The sequence below is a fragment of the Callionymus lyra genome, chromosome 9 (assembly GCF_982586985.1).
Source record: "Callionymus lyra chromosome 9, fCalLyr1.hap1.1, whole genome shotgun sequence".
NCBI lineage: Eukaryota > Metazoa > Chordata > Actinopteri > Syngnathiformes > Callionymidae > Callionymus > Callionymus lyra.
In genome coordinates this window covers 27,696,534-27,712,486 of record NC_141826.1, presented here as the reverse complement: position 1 = coordinate 27,712,486, position 15,953 = coordinate 27,696,534, and the positions used below count along the sequence as shown (strand labels likewise).

Genomic DNA, 15,953 nt, shown 5'->3' with positions numbered 1-15,953 from the left:
CAAATAACCTCAAACATGTGTCAAATAACCTTGAACGTGTGTCAAATAACCTTGAACGTGTGTCAAATAACCTTGAACATGTGTCAAATAACCTTGAACGTGTGTCAAATAACCTTGAACATTTGTCAAATAACCTTGAACATTAACAAATAACCTTGAACATGTGTTAAATAACCTTGAACATGTGTCAAATAACCTTGAACGTGTGTCAAATAACCTTGAACGTGTGTCAAATAACCTTGAACGTGTGTCCAATAACCTTGAACGTGTGTCAAATAACCTTGAACGTGTGTCAAATAACCTTGAACATGTGTCAAATAACCTTGAACATGTGTCAAATAACCTTGAACGTGTGTCAAATAACCTTGAACATGTGTCAAATAACCTTGAACATGTGTCATATAACCTTGAACGTGTGTCAAATAACCTTGAACGTGTGTCAAATAACCTTGAACATGTGTCAAATAACCTTGAACATGTGTCAAATAACCTTGAACGTGTGTCAAATAACCTTGAACATGTGTCAAATAACCTTGAACGTGTGTCAAATAACCTTGAACATGTGTCAAATAACCTTGAACGTGTGTCAAATAACCTTGAACGTGTGTCAAATAACCTTGAACATGTGTCAAATAACCTTGAACGTGTGTCAAATAACCTTGAACATCAAATCATCCCAAAGATCATCACTTTTAATAATGCATCACCCATCCCAGCTATCCAGGGCGAAAGACAAGTTTACCACTTCCGCTTCCGGTGAGCCTTTGATCGGCTGCTTGAAACGTAAGCTCCTGCAATAATTGCCAAAAACAGTCGTTTTAACGACTACTTGTCCGGATATTATGCTCATATCACTTAAGATATGTCTCAAGCATCTCGGATCTATGATCGTGATGCTCTTTTCAACATCAGAGAGTCGATGGAGGACTTCACTCGCGACCGTTACCAACGTCCGGTGAACGTGTTTCCGGCTCCGCTTCTCATCGACTCGGACTCTGTGGAATATCGTTTGATCTCTCGAGTACCGGGCGATTTCCACAAGGGATCGAGTCGGGCTGGAGTACAGGTCAGGATGAGACGTGCAGTTGCGATCGCTCGGAACAACTCTGACGTCATCGAACGTCATCGGTGTTTGATCGACATTCCTCTCACTGTGTGTGACGACACATCAGCGCTGCCCTCTGTCCAGACCTCAACGAAAGGTGGTAAGATTTTTTCATTTCCTCTCTTTAATTCGACTTTTACAACCGAGTTGAACTTCAGTGACAGCTGGTACCCACGTGACCGCTGTTCGCTTCAAAAGATCCCGCTCTGCGCGCCTGTCAGTGACGCGGCGTCGTCAGTGACGTCATCGGTGCTGAATGTGGGACTTCTTAATGTTCGCTCCATTACTAATAAATCCTTTATTCTTAATGATCTTTTCACAAGAGTTAATTTGGATTTATTATGTCTTTCTGAGACTTGGCAGAGAGAGGAAGAGTTTATTCATCTGAACGAACTCTGTCCAGTAGGGAGCGCTGTCCTGGGGAAGCCTCGCCTCTCTGGTCGTGGAGGAGGTCTTGCTACTGTTTTTAGGGAGAGTTGTTCTTGCAAAGTGATTCAGACACAGGAATTCACTTCTTTTGAGTCTCAGATGATCTTGGTTGGTTCTACAAGACCTTTCTATTGTGTGTCAATCTACCGTCCGCCTGGTCCTGCGGCGATGTTCTTGAAAGACTTTAGTGACTTCTTATCTTCCATTATTCAGATGGAATCTGTTCTTATTCTTGGAGACTTTAATCTTCATGTTGATGACGTCACATCTTGTTCTGCTAAAGAACTTTTAACTTTAACTGAAGCCTTTAATTTTGAGCAACATGTTTCTGAACCCACTCATCAAAAAGGCCACATTTTAGACTTAGTTTTTACTCTTGGCCTGAACATTTCTAATGTATCTGTACATGATGTCCATCTGAGTGATCATTCTCTTGTCTTGTTCAACCTGGACTTCATCCCTGAACCTAAGCCTTTGAAAGTTAGGTCTCAGAGGCGTGTCATCTCAGCCGATACTGCAGACAGTTTTTCTGCTATGTTTGACCGTCTTTCCTTTGATGACTGTCCCGATGTGGACAGTTTGATTCACTGTTTTACTGATCATTGTGTTGAAATACTGGATCAAGTGGCACCTGTTAAATCGAACTTGAAAATTCAGAAAAAACGGTGCCCTTGGACAAATGAAGATCTCCTGAGTCTGAAGAGACTTTGTCGAAAGACTGAGCGTCTCTGGAAGTCTACTAAACTTGAGGTGCACAGACTTCACCTCAGGGATCTGTTGACTTCTTACAATGAGATGGTAGAAACTGCTAGATCTGATTACATCAGAAAACTGGTAGCAGCAAATAGGAAAAACCCCAAAGTTTTGTTTGACACGATTAATTCTCTCGTGTCTCCTGCTCCTCAAATCACGCCGGTCTTCTGTGAAGCTGACAGCAATGCATTGTTGAGATTTTTCATTGACAAAATTAAATTGATCAAAGAGAAAATCTCTCCCCCTTTGTTTGGAACCCCTACTGTCTCTGAGCCCATCTCCTCCTCTTGGTCATCCTTCTCTGCTGTATCTTTGGGTGATATTTCAGCACTAGTGAACAAGATGAAACCCTCCTCTTGCTCAGATGACGTCCTTCCTTGTAGGCTTTTTATCAAAGTATTTGATGTAATTGGCCCCTGGGTTACCAATATGGTGAACCTCTCCCTTTCCACAGGGGTTTTTCCCAATGCATTTAAACATGCCATTGTGGAGCCTCTGCTCAAAAAACCAGGCTTAGACCCAACTGACCTCAGTAATTTCAGGCCTATTTCTAAGCTCCCTTTCTTGTCCAAGATCTTGGAGAAGGTGGTGTCCGAGCAGCTGTCTTTGTTCTTGGATCAGAGCGACATCCATGAGAAGTTTCAGTCTGGCTTCCGTAAACATCACTCTACGGAGACAGCTTTACTGAAAGTGTCCAGTGACATCATGATGTCGGCTGACTCTGGTAAATTCACTGTTCTGGTTCTCTTGGATCTGTCGTCAGCCTTTGACACAGTTGATCACCAGATCCTGCTGAGAAGACTAAGGGATGAAGTGGGACTGTCTGGGTCTGTGTTAGAATGGTTCTCATCTTACCTTTCTGGGCGCAGTTTTAGTGTATCTGCCAATCAAATGAGGTCTGAATCGGCAGATCTGTTGTGTGGAGTCCCTCAAGGTTCTGTTCTGGGTCCTTTATTGTTTTTGCTGTACTTGATTCCCCTCGGTAAAATCATTCAGAGATTTCCAGATGTTTCTTATCACATTTTTGCTGATGACATCCAGCTCTACTGCTCTTTTGACCCAACTGAGCCCCAAAGGCTGAACAGCTTAGTCAATTGTTTGCTAGAAATCAAACAATGGCTGAGTGAAAACACTTTACAGCTTAATGTGGACAAAACTGAAACTCTGGTGATTGCTCCTGATGATACGATTCCAGGGTTGAGTCAGTACTTGGGTGACTTAGGTCAGTCTGTCAAACTGAGCCTGAGAAACCTGGGTGTTGTATTTGATAAAGACATGTCTCTTGTTCAACACTGTAGAAAACTGACCAGAAACTGTTTCCTTCAACTGAGAAAAATCTCTAAACTTAGGAAAATGCTGTCACAACATGATCTGGAGCTTGTAATCCATGCGTTTGTTTCTTCTCGTCTGGACTATTGTAACAGTTTGTTTTCATGTCTTAACAAGAAGGAGCTGTCTCGCCTGCAGTTGATTCAGAACTCTGCAGCGAGAATTCTGACCCGCTCTAGTAGAAGAAGTCACATTTCTCCGGTCCTTAAAACTCTTCACTGGCTTCCAGTTTCTTTCAGGATCAACTTTAAAATTCTGGTTCTTACTTTCAGAGCTATTCATGGTCAGGCTCCTCCTTACATCACTGATCTGATCCAGCCTTACACCCCAGCTCGGGCTCTGAGGTCTGTGGATCAGAATCTACTTATGGTTCCACGCACACGGCTCAGGACCAGAGGAGAGAAATCTTTTCAGGCTGTTGCTCCTAAGCTTTGGAACAATCTTCCTCTCTCTTTGCTCTTGATGATCTACTGACTCCTTTAAGAAACATCTTAAGACTTTTCTATTTGTTCAGGCTTTTCCTTGAATTTCTCGAACTCCTGTGTTGTTCTCGGTGTTGTCTTGATCTTTGAAGTATGTACTGTTTTGAGTATTGTTTTGATTGTTAAAGCGCTTTGTGACCCTGGTCTCGAAAAGCGCTATATAAATATATATTACTTACTTACTTACTTACTTACCATGATTTGAAATAGTTTCTTTTAAAACTGACCGTTTATGTTTTAGTGAATTATTTGTGTTTATTCTTGTGTGTATGTTTGTGTACATGTGTGTATGTTTGTGTACATGTGTGTATGATGATGTTTGTGTGTATGTTTGTGTACATGTACGTATGTTTGTGTATGTGTATGTTTGTGTACATGTGTGTATGTTTGTGTACATGTACGTATGTTTGTGTATGTGTATGTTTGTGTACATGTGCGTATGTTTGTGTACATGTGCGTATGTTTGTGTACATGTGCGTATGTTTGCGTACATGTGTGTATGATGATGTTTGTGTGTATGTTTGTGTACATGTGTGTATGTTTGTGTACGTGTATGTTTGTGTACATGTGCGTATGTTTGTGTACATGTGTGTATGATGATGTTTGTGTGTATGTTTGTGTACATGTACGTATGTTTGTGTATGTGTATGTTTGTGTACATATGTGTATGTTTGTGTACATGTGTGTATGTTTGTGTACATGTGTGTATGTTTGTGTACATGTGTGTATGTTTGTGTACATATGTGTATGTTTGTGTACATGTGTGTATGTTTGTGTAAATACGTGTATGTTTGTGTACATGTGTGTATGTTTGTGTACATGTGTGTATGTTTATGTAAATACGTGTATGTTTGTGTACATGTGTGTATGTTTGTGTACATGTGTGTATGTTTGTGTACATTTGTGTATGAGGATGTTTGTGTGTAACACTTGTGTGTAACACTCGTGTTCAGGTGTGTATAATGATGTTAGTGTATAACACTTGTGTGTAACACTTGTGTTCAGGTGTGTATAATGATGTTAGTGTACAACACTTGTGTGTAACACTCGTGTTCAGGTGTGTATAATGATGTTAGTGTATAACACTTGTGTGTAACACTTGTGTTCAGGTGTGTATAATGATGTTAGTGTGTAACACTTGTGTGTAACACTTGTGTTCAGGTGTGTATAATGATGTTAGTGTATAACACTTGTGTTCAGGTGTGTATAATGATGTTAGTGTGTAACACTTGTGTGTAACACTTGTGTTCAGGTGTGTATAATGATGTTAGTGTATAACACTTGTGTTCAGGTGTGTATAATGATGTTAGTGTATAACACTTGTGTGTAACACTTGTGTTCAGGTGTGTATAATGATGTTAGTGTGTAACACTTGTGTGTAACACTTGTGTTCAGGTGTGTATAATGATGTTAGTGTGTAACACTTGTGTGTAACACTTGTAACTTCGCAGCATCAACGTTCACACGTGTCAACGGCGCGAGCATCACATCCTGGTCCTGGTTGTTTCCATGGTTACGTGCTCCTGCTGGCATCATGTCGCTCGTCGCTGCCCTCAGAGCTCCTGATGACGGGTCAGCGTTCTGTCCTCGTCAAGGTCAGCGTTCGTCCACCCCGTCCTCCACATGTTCTTCAACCACCAGGTGAACTCCCTGCAGACGGCGTCACGGGTAGGATCGTCAGCTGCAGCATAGAAACTCAATACTGAATTTAACTTGTTTTTCAGCATCGAATCATTTCTTGAATAATTAAATTAAATAAATCAATATTTTCTATTTATTTCACACGTAGAGTTTGATTTGATTATATCAACAATTTAAAATACATTTTATTAGTAAATATTTTTTAATTATCGTTAAATTATTTAAACTGATGTACTTGTATTTGTGAGAGAAGAAGAGATGAAGAGATGAAGTGATGAAGGGATGAAGGGATGAACGGATGAAGGGATGAAGGGATGAAGAGATGAAGGGATGAAGGGATGAAGAGATGAAGTGATGAAGGGATGAACGGATGAACGGATGAAGGGATGAACGGATGAACGGATGAAGTGATGAAGGGATGAAGAGATGAAGTGATGAAGGGATGAAGGGATGAAGGGATGAACTGATGAAGGGATGAAGGAATGAAGGGATGAAGAGATGAAGAGATGAAGGGATGAAGAGATGAAGAGATGAAGGGATGAAGGGATGAAGATATGAAGAGATGAAGAGATGAAGAGATGAAGGGATGAACGGATAAACGGATGAACAGATGAAGGTAAAGAACACCTGAACATAACCTCCTGACCTCTCATCACTTCTATCGTTCTTCATCAACTGCACACAAGAAGCTCAGGACGTCACGAGCAGATGTTCATCCAGACGTTTGTTCGGATCTTCGTGTCACATCGTCAGAGTCGAGTGAACGAGAGACACAGTCTGGTCGTGTATCTGTCGCCCTGATCTTCTCTTTCTTCTTCTCTCTCTTCTTCTCTTTCTTCTTCTCTCTCTTCTTCTCTTTCTTCTTCTCTCTCTTCAATCCTTCTTCTCTCTCTCTTCTTCTCTTTCTTCTTCTCTTCCTTCTTCTCTCTCTCCATCCCTTCTTCTCTCTCTTCATCCCTTCTTCTCTCTCTCCATCCCTTCTTCTCTTTCTTCTTCCCTTCTTCTCTTTCTTCTTCTCTCTCTTCTTCTCTCTCTCCATTCCTTCTTCTCTCTCTTCTTCTCTTCCTTCTTCTCTCTCTCCATCTCTTCTTCTCTCTCTTCATCCCTTCTTCTCGCTCTCCATCCCTTCTTCTCTTTCTTCATCCCTTCTTCTCTTTCTATATCCCTTCTTCTCTCTCTTCATCCCTTCTTCTCTCTTTTCATCCCTTCTTCTCTTTCTTCATCCCTTTTTCTCTCTCTTCATCCCATCTTCTCTTTCTTCATCCCTTCTTCTCTCTCTTCATCCCTTCTTCTCTCTCTCATCCCTTCTTCTCTTTCTTCATCCCTTCTTCTCTTTCTTCATCCCTTCTTCTCTCTCTCATCCCTTCTTCTCTTTCTTTATCCCTTTTTCTCTTTCTTCATCCCTTCTTCTCTCTCTTCATCCCGTCTCCTCTTTCTTCATCCCTTCTTCTCTCTCTTTATCCCTTCTTCTCTCTCTTCATCCCTTCTTCTCTTTCTTCATCCCTTCTTCTCTCTCTCCATCCCTTCTTCTCTTCATTCATCCATTCTTCTCTTTCTTCTTCCCTTCTTCTCTTTCTTCTTCTCTCTCTTCTTCTCTCTCTCCATTCCTTCTTCTCTCTCTTCTTCTCTTCCTTCTTCTCTCTCTCCATCTCTTCTTCTCTCTCTTCATCCCTTCTTCTCGCTCTCCATCCCTTCTTCTCTTTCTTCATCCCTTCTTCTCTTTCTATATCCCTTCTTCTCTCTCTTCATCCCTTCTTCTCTCTTTTCATCCCTTCTTCTCTTTCTTCATCCCTTTTTCTCTCTCTTCATCCCATCTTCTCTTTCTTCATCCCTTCTTCTCTCTCTTCATCCCTTCTTCTCTCTCTCATCCCTTCTTCTCTTTCTTCATCCCTTCTTCTCTTTCTTCATCCCTTCTTCTCTCTCTCATCCCTTCTTCTCTTTCTTTATCCCTTTTTCTCTTTCTTCATCCCTTCTTCTCTCTCTTCATCCCGTCTCCTCTTTCTTCATCCCTTCTTCTCTCTCTTTATCCCTTCTTCTCTCTCTTCATCCCTTCTTCTCTTTCTTCATCCCTTCTTCTCTCTCTCCATCCCTTCTTCTCTTCATTCATCCATTCTTCTCTTTCTTCATCCCTTCTTCTCTTTCTTCTTCCCTTCTTCTCTTTCTTCTTCTCTCTCTCCATCCCTTCTTCTCTCTCTTCTTCTCTCTCTTCTTCTCTTCCTTCTTCTCTCTCTCCATCTCTTCTTCTCTCTCTTCATCCCTTCTTCTCTCTCTCATCCCTTCTTCTCTTTCTTCATCCCTTCTTCTCTTTCTATATCCCTTCTTCTCTCTCTTCATCCCTTCTTCTCTCTCTTCATCCCTTCTTCTCTTTCTTCATCCCTTTTTCTCTCTCTTCATCCCATCTTCTCTTTCTTCATCCCTTCTTCTCTTTCTTCATCCCTTCTTCTCTCTCTCCATCCCTTCTTCTCTTTCTTTATCCCTTCTTCTCTTTCTTCATCCCTTCTTCTCTCTCTTCATCCCTTCTCCTCTTTCTTCATCCCTTCTTCTCTTTCTTCATCCCTTCTTCTCTCTCTTCATCCCTTCTTCTCTCTCTCCATCCCTTCTTCTCTTCATTCATCCCTTCTTCTCTTTCTTCGTCCCTTCTTGTCTCTCTTCATCCCTTCTTCTCTCCCTTCATCCCTTCTTCTCTCTCTCCATCCCTTCTTCTCTTTCTTCTTCCCTTTCTTCTTCTCTCTCTTCTTCTCTCTCTCCATCCCTTCTTCTCTCTCTTCTTCTCTCTCTTCTTCTCTTCCTTCTTCTCTCTCTCCATCTCTTCTTCTCTCTCTTCATCCCTTCTTCTCTCTCTCCATCCCTTCTTCTCTTTCTTCATCCCTTCTTCTCTTTCTATATCCCTTCTTCTCTCTCTTCATCCCTTCTTCTCTTTCTTCATCCCTTTTTCTCTCTCTTCATCCCATCTTCTCTTTCTTCATCCCTTCTTCTCTCTCTTCATCCCTTCTTCTCTCTCTCCATCCCTTCTTCTCTTTCTTCATCCCTTCTTCTCTTTCTTCATCCCTTCTTCTCTCTCTCCATCCCTTCTTCTCTTTCTTTATCCCTTCTTCTCTTTCTTCATCCCTTCTTCTCTCTCTTCATCCCTTCTCCTCTTTCTTCATCCCTTCTTCTCTCTCTTCATCCCTTCTTCTCTTTCTTCATCCCTTCTTCTCTCTCTTCATCCCTTCTTCTCTCTCTCCATCCCTTCTTCTCTTTCTTCATCCCTTCTTCTCTTTCTTCACTCTCTCCATCCCTTCTTCTTTCTTCATCCCTTCTTCTCTTTCTTCATCCCTTCTTCTCTCTCTTCATCCCTTCTTCTTTCTCTTCATCCCTTCTTCTCTTTCTTCATCCCTTCTTCTATTCATTCACCCCTTCTTCTCTTTATTCATCCCTTCTTCTCTCTCTTCATCCCTTCTTCTCTTTCTTCATCCCTTCTTCTCTCTCTCCATCCCTTCTTCTCTTCATTCATCCCTTCTTCTCTTTCTTCATCCCTTCTTCTCTCTCTCCATCCCTTCTTCTCTTTCTTCATCCCTTCTTCTGGACTCTTTGTATTCTGGATGTTTTGATCAGTAGAAGAAAAGTGTTGATGAAGCGTTCATTAAAGTGTCAGTAAAGTACTTGATTATGAGTGAGTCAGTATTTACTCATTTATTAAAGAACCTTTTTTGTTGGGATGTTCAAAACACATTTACAAACTATTGAAACACATTTACAAAGTATTGAAACACATTTACAAACTATTGAAACACATTTACAAAGTATTGAAACACATTTACAAACTATTGAAACACATTTACACACTTGAACACATTAACAAACGATTGCAAAACAATTATTGAAACGAATATAAAACTATTGGAAAACATTTGCAAACTTTTCAACACATTTAAAAACTATTTAAACACATTTACAAACTTTTAAACACATTTACAAACTATTTAAAAACATTTACAAACCTAAACATATTTACAAACTATTGGAACACATTTAAAAACATTTAAACACATTTACAAACTATTGAAACACATTTATAAACATTTTAACATATTTACAAACAATTGAAACATGATTACAAACTATTGAAACAGATTTACAAACGTAAACACATTAGCAAACTTTTAAACACATTAACAAACTTTTAAACACATTAACTATCTATTGAAACACATTTAAAAACTATTTAAACACATTTACAAAAATTGAAACACATTTACCAATTTGTTAACACATTTACAAAACTTATAAACACATTAACAAACTATTGAAACACATTTACCAATTTGTTAACACATTTACAAACTGTTAAACACATTTACAAACTTTTAAACACATTAACAAACTATTGAAACACATTTACAAACTTTTAAACACATTTACAAACTATTGAAACACATTTACAAACATTTAAACACATTTACAAATTATTAAAACACGTTAACAAACTATTGAAACACATTTACAAACATTTAAACACATTTACAAACTATTGAAACACATTTACAAACATTTAAACACATTTACAAACTATTGAAACACATTTACAAACATTTAAACACATTTAAAAACATTAAAACACATTTACAAACTATTGAAACACATTTACAAACTAGTTAAACACACTTACAAACTATTTAAACACATTTACAAACTTAAACACATTTGCAAACTATTTAAACAAATTTACAAACTATTGAAACACATTTACAAACTATTGAAACACATTTACAAACTTTCTAACACATTTACAAACTATTGAAACACATTTACAAACTTTCTAACACATTTACAAACTATTGAAACACATTTACAAACTTTCTAACACATTTACAAACTATTGAAACACATTTACAAACTTTCTAACACATTTACAAACTATTGAAACACATTTACAAAGTATTGAAACACATTTACAAACTATTGAAACACATTTACACACTTGAACACATTAACAAACGATTGCAAAACAATTATTGAAACGAATATAAAACTATTGGAAAACATTTGCAAACTTTTCAACACATTTAAAAACTATTGAAACACATTTACAAACTTTTAAACACATTTACAAACTATTTAAAAACATTTACAAACCTAAACATATTTACAAACTATTGGAACACATTTAAAAACACTTAAACACATTTACAAACTATTGAAACACATTTATAAACATTTTAACATATTTACAAACAATTGAAACATGATTACAAACTATTGAAACAGATTTACAAACGTAAACACATTAGCAAACTTTTAAACACATTAACTATCTATTGAAACACATCTAAAAACTATTTAAACACATTTACAAAAATTGAAACACATTTACCAATTTGTTAACACATTTACAAAACTTATAAACACATTAACAAACTATTGAAACACATTTACCAATTTGTTAACACATTTACAAACTGTTAAACACATTTACAAACTTTTAAACACATTAACAAACTATTGAAACACATTTACAAACTTTTAAACACATTTACAAACTATTGAAACACATTTACAAACATTTAAACACATTTACAAATTATTAAAACACGTTAACAAACTATTGAAACACATTTACAAACATTTAAACACATTTACAAACTATTGAAACACATTTACAAACATTTAAACACATTTACAAACTTTTAAACACATTTACAAACATTTAAACACATTTACAAATTATTAAAACACGTTAACAAACTATTGAAACACATTTACAAACTAGTTAAACACACTTACAAACTATTTAAACACATTTACAAACTTAAACACATTTGCAAACTATTTAAACAAATTTACAAACTATTGAAACACATTTACAAACTATTTAAACACATTTACAAACTTTCTAACACATTTACAAACTATTGAAACACATTTACAAACTATTGAAACACATTTACACACTTGAACACATTAACAAACGATTGCAAAACAATTATTGAAACGAATATAAAACTATTGGAAAACATTTGCAAACTTTTCAACACATTTAAAAACTATTGAAACACATTTACAAACTTTTAAACACATTTACAAACTATTTAAAAACATTTACAAACCTAAACATATTTACAAACTATTGGAACACATTTAAAAACATTTAAACACATTTACAAACTATTGAAACACATTTATAAACATTTTAACATATTTACAAACAATTGAAACAGATGTACAAACGTAAACACATTAGCAAACTTTTAAACACATTAACTATCTATTGAAACACATTTAAAAACTATTTAAACACATTTACAAAAATTGAAACACATTTACCAATTTGTTAACACATTTACAAAACTTATAAACACATTAACAAACTATTGAAACACATTTACCAATTTGTTAACACATTTACAAACTGTTAAACACATTTACAAACTTTTAAACACATTAACAAACTATTGAAACACATTTACAAACTTTTAAACACATTTACAAACTATTGAAACACATTTACAAACATTTAAACACATTTACAAATTATTAAAACACGTTAACAAACTATTGAAACACATTTACAAACATTTAAACACATTTACAAACTATTGAAACACATTTACAAACATTTAAACACATTTAAAAACATTAAAACACATTTACAAACTATTGAAACACATTTACAAACATTTAAACACATTTAAAAACATTAAAACACATTTACAAACTATTGAAACACATTTAAAAACTTTTAAACACACTTACAAAATATTGAAACACATTTACAAACATTTAAACACATTTACAAACTTAAACACATTTTAAAACTATTCAAACACATTTACAAAAATGTAAACACATTTACAAACTATTGAAACACATTAATAAACTATCAAACACATTTACAAAGTATTGAAACACATTAACAAACTTTTTAACACATTAACAAACTATTAAAACACATTAACCATATATTGAAACACAATTACAAACAATTTAAACACATTTACAAACTTAAACACATTTGCAAATTATTGAAACACATTTTCAAACTTTTAAACACATTTACAAACTATTGAAACAAATTTACAAACATTAAAACACATTTACAAACCTTTAAACACATTTACAAACTATTGAAACAAATTTACAAACATTTAAACACATTTACAAACTTTTAAACACATTTACAAACTATTGAAACAAATTTACAAACATTTAAACACATTTACAAACTTTTAAACACATTTACAAACTATTGAAACAAATTTACAAACATTTAAACACATTTACAAACTTTTAAACACATTTACAGACTATTGAAACAAATTTACAAACTTTTAAACACATTTACAAACTTAAACACATTTGCAAATTATTGAAACACATTTTCAAACTTTTAAACACATTTACAAACTATTGAAACAAATTTACAAACATTAAAACACATTTACAAACTTTTAAACACATTTACAAACTATTGAAACAAATTTACAAACATCTAAACACATTTACAAACTTTTAAACACATTTACAAACTTTTAAACACATTTACAAACTATTAAAACACATTTACAAACTATTGAAACAAAAAATGAAAAAAAAGGAGGAGGTCTTGAGGCCACGGATGTTGCTGTGACACCTTCAGCTTCTTCCTCCTGCAGCTCCAGACATGATCAACACGTACCAGAGCAGCGTCGCGGCTCCTCCGCTGCCTCCTCGATCTCAGCAGATCCTGGTCTCGGCTCCACAGCCCAGATCTCGCAAGTCCTGGATCCACTTCCTGAGCGCAGTCGTGATGCTGCACCTGTTCCTGACGCTCGGAGGATTCTTTTACTTCTACTTTCACTCCAAACAGGTACTTTTGCAACATGATGAGGAAGTAAATGATATCTGAGCAGATGTTTCTATAATAACAAACACTATTGATTCAAATACAAACTTATTTGGTTGTTAAATGTAATAATCACAGGTAAATAATATGTTTGACCAAAAGTTTGTTTTTTATTTCTCTCTATCTTCTCTATTTCTGAACAATATATTTTTTATTAATAATTTGTATTAAAATTGTTCATATTGTGTAACGTTTCACTTTAATGTATGTTAAACATCATTGACTTGAATTAAATTAGTCGACAAAGGTTTCATTTGGTTTTAAAATAAACATGTTTAGAGTCCGATTCAGAGAAATAATAATAAAGAAAAAAATTTTTCTCACAAATTGAGATGAAGTTTTAAGAAAAATACTGTTTTTCACATTCAGTTTAAAGAATTTAAGTAAATGTTAAACTCTTTAGAAGAAAGAAAGTTAGAAAAAAGAAAGAAAGAAAAGCGTATTTCTCAAAAAACAGAAACTAAATGAGCTTTTTTACATTTTTCTTCCACCTCCGTCTTCGAGCAAAAGCGTCACAAAAACGTTTGTTTCCATTTGGATCTTCGTGAGTTTAAACGTGTTTCTCACCTTCAGCAGCAGCAGCAGGAACTTCCCTCCGAGGGCCGGAAAGGTGAATAAAAGCAAGAGATTCAAACCATGAACTGGTTTAACAACGTTTGGATCTTTGCAGCGTTTTCGTGGCAGAAGCAGGAGCAGAAGGTCGTGGCTCAGATGGTGGTGAAGCGTCCACAGAAGCCCTCCACGCCTCAGAGACCTTCAGGTGAGATCCAGGATCTGGTTTGTGTCTCGTGATTCTAAAGATGTTCCTGCTCAGCGGGCGCTCTGACCTGGAAGAAGGATCATTCCGTCTGCAGCAGGATCGTCTGCGCCGACACCTGGTTGACCGTCCAGGAGTCCGGACTCTACTACGTCTTCTCCAAGGTCACCTTCTCGGCCGCCGACGCCGCCCGACCTCTCACCTGCAGGGTCAAGCGACGACTCAACGACACCAACGAGGAGGTGATGCAGGCCAGCTGCAGCCTGGACCGCTCGGGTCAGAGTGACCCGCACATGTGCTCGGCCTCGCAGGGACAGATGATGGAGCTTCAGGCTGGACAGCAGCTCAGCCTGTGGGTGGACAACCCTTCCTCGGTGGACTACAGTCCTGGAGCCACGACCTTTGGCCTGTTCAAGCTGTAGCAACCAAGATATTTATGGAACTATCACGATTAATAACATGTTTAATAACCCGTTTAATAACACGTTTAATAACACGTTTAATAACACGTTTAATAACACGTTTAATAACATGTTTAATAACCCGTTTAATAACACGTTTAATAACACGTTTAATAACACGTTTAATAACATGTTTAATAACATGTTTAATAACACGTTTAATAACATGTTTAATAACACGTTTAATAACACGTTTAATAACACGTTTAATAACATGTTTAATAACACGTTTAATAACACGTTTAATAACATGTTTAATAACATGTTTAATAACATGTTTAATAACACGTGGATACATGGAAGTATTAGTTGATGGAAGTCTTAGTTCATGGAAGTATTAGTTCATGGAAGTACTAGTTGATGGAAGTATTAGTTGATGGAAGTATTAGTTGATGGAAGTATTAGTTCATGGAGATATTAGTTGATGGAAGTATTAGTTGATGGAAGTATTAGTTCATGGAGATATTAGTTGATGGAAGTATTAGTTGATGGAAGTATTAGTTGATGGAAGTCTTAGTTCATGGAAGTACTAGTTCATGGAAGTACTACTTGAGGGAAGTACTACTTGAGGGAAGTATTAGTTGATGGAATTATTAGTTGATGGAAGTATTAGTTGATGGAAGTATTAGTTGATGGAAGTATTAGTTGATTGAAGTATTAGTTCATGGAAGTATTAGTTGATTAAAGTATTAGTTGATGGAAGTATTAGTTGATTAAAGTATTAGTTCATGGAATGAAGAGTTAAAATGTTGAAACTTTTGTTTTTTATTGACATGTTATTTAAAGCATTTCAATTATTTTTAAATCACCAAATGTAATCATTTCTAACTTGAATTTAAGGTTATTTTCTCACTGTGTCTAAAAATAAGTGTATTTAATGTAAATATTGAATATAAACTATTATACTTTATTTCTCTTTGTTCTTGTTCTTATTTTATTTTGATTATTTTTTATGAATAATTGCTGTATTTGCTGTGGATACTTTGGAAAAAACACTATTTCCCGAAGGAGACCTGCTGAGGATCAAAGTTCGTCCTAAACTAACCTGAATAAAATATTCGATTTCTAAAATAAGATTATTTAATAAAACAATTTAACCTTTTAATATAGAAATGATTGATTACAACAATCAAAA

At 35.8% G+C, this 15,953-nt stretch overlaps 1 protein-coding gene across 4 annotated transcripts; it reads left to right on the top strand.

The window, feature by feature from the left end:
* The first annotated feature begins 792 nt into the window (after positions 1 to 792).
* cd40lg (CD40 ligand) lies at positions 793 to 15,728 on the top strand. Of its 4 annotated transcripts, none has more exons than XM_087798470.1 (6): positions 793 to 1,205; positions 5,550 to 5,739; positions 13,371 to 13,564; positions 14,177 to 14,210; positions 14,271 to 14,360; positions 14,415 to 14,749. In XM_087798470.1, exons 1-6 carry the CDS (start codon positions 863 to 865, stop codon positions 14,641 to 14,643), a joined length of 1,080 nt encoding a protein of 359 aa, XP_087654596.1. In that variant the 5' UTR covers positions 793 to 862; the 3' UTR covers positions 14,644 to 14,749. The 4 variants fall into 4 exon arrangements, with proteins under 4 accessions (XP_087654596.1, XP_087654595.1, XP_087654599.1 ...); XM_087798469.1 differs by having other exon boundaries at positions 14,174 to 14,210; XM_087798473.1 differs by lacking the exon at positions 793 to 1,205 and having other exon boundaries at positions 5,558 to 5,766; positions 14,415 to 15,728.
* The last annotated feature ends 225 nt before the right edge of the window (positions 15,729 to 15,953 follow it).

Excerpts from the sequence above, each read along its gene's own strand:
- cd40lg (XM_087798469.1), top strand. The coding sequence starts at position 863 with ATGTCTCAAGCATCTCGGATCTATGATCGTGATGCTCTTTTCAACATC. Across the intron at positions 5,740-13,370 it reads ACATGTTCTTCAACCACCAG|CTCCAGACATGATCAACACG; the intron begins GTGAACTCCCTG and ends TTCCTCCTGCAG. Across the intron at positions 14,211-14,270 it reads TCCCTCCGAGGGCCGGAAAG|CGTTTTCGTGGCAGAAGCAG; the intron begins GTGAATAAAAGC and ends GGATCTTTGCAG.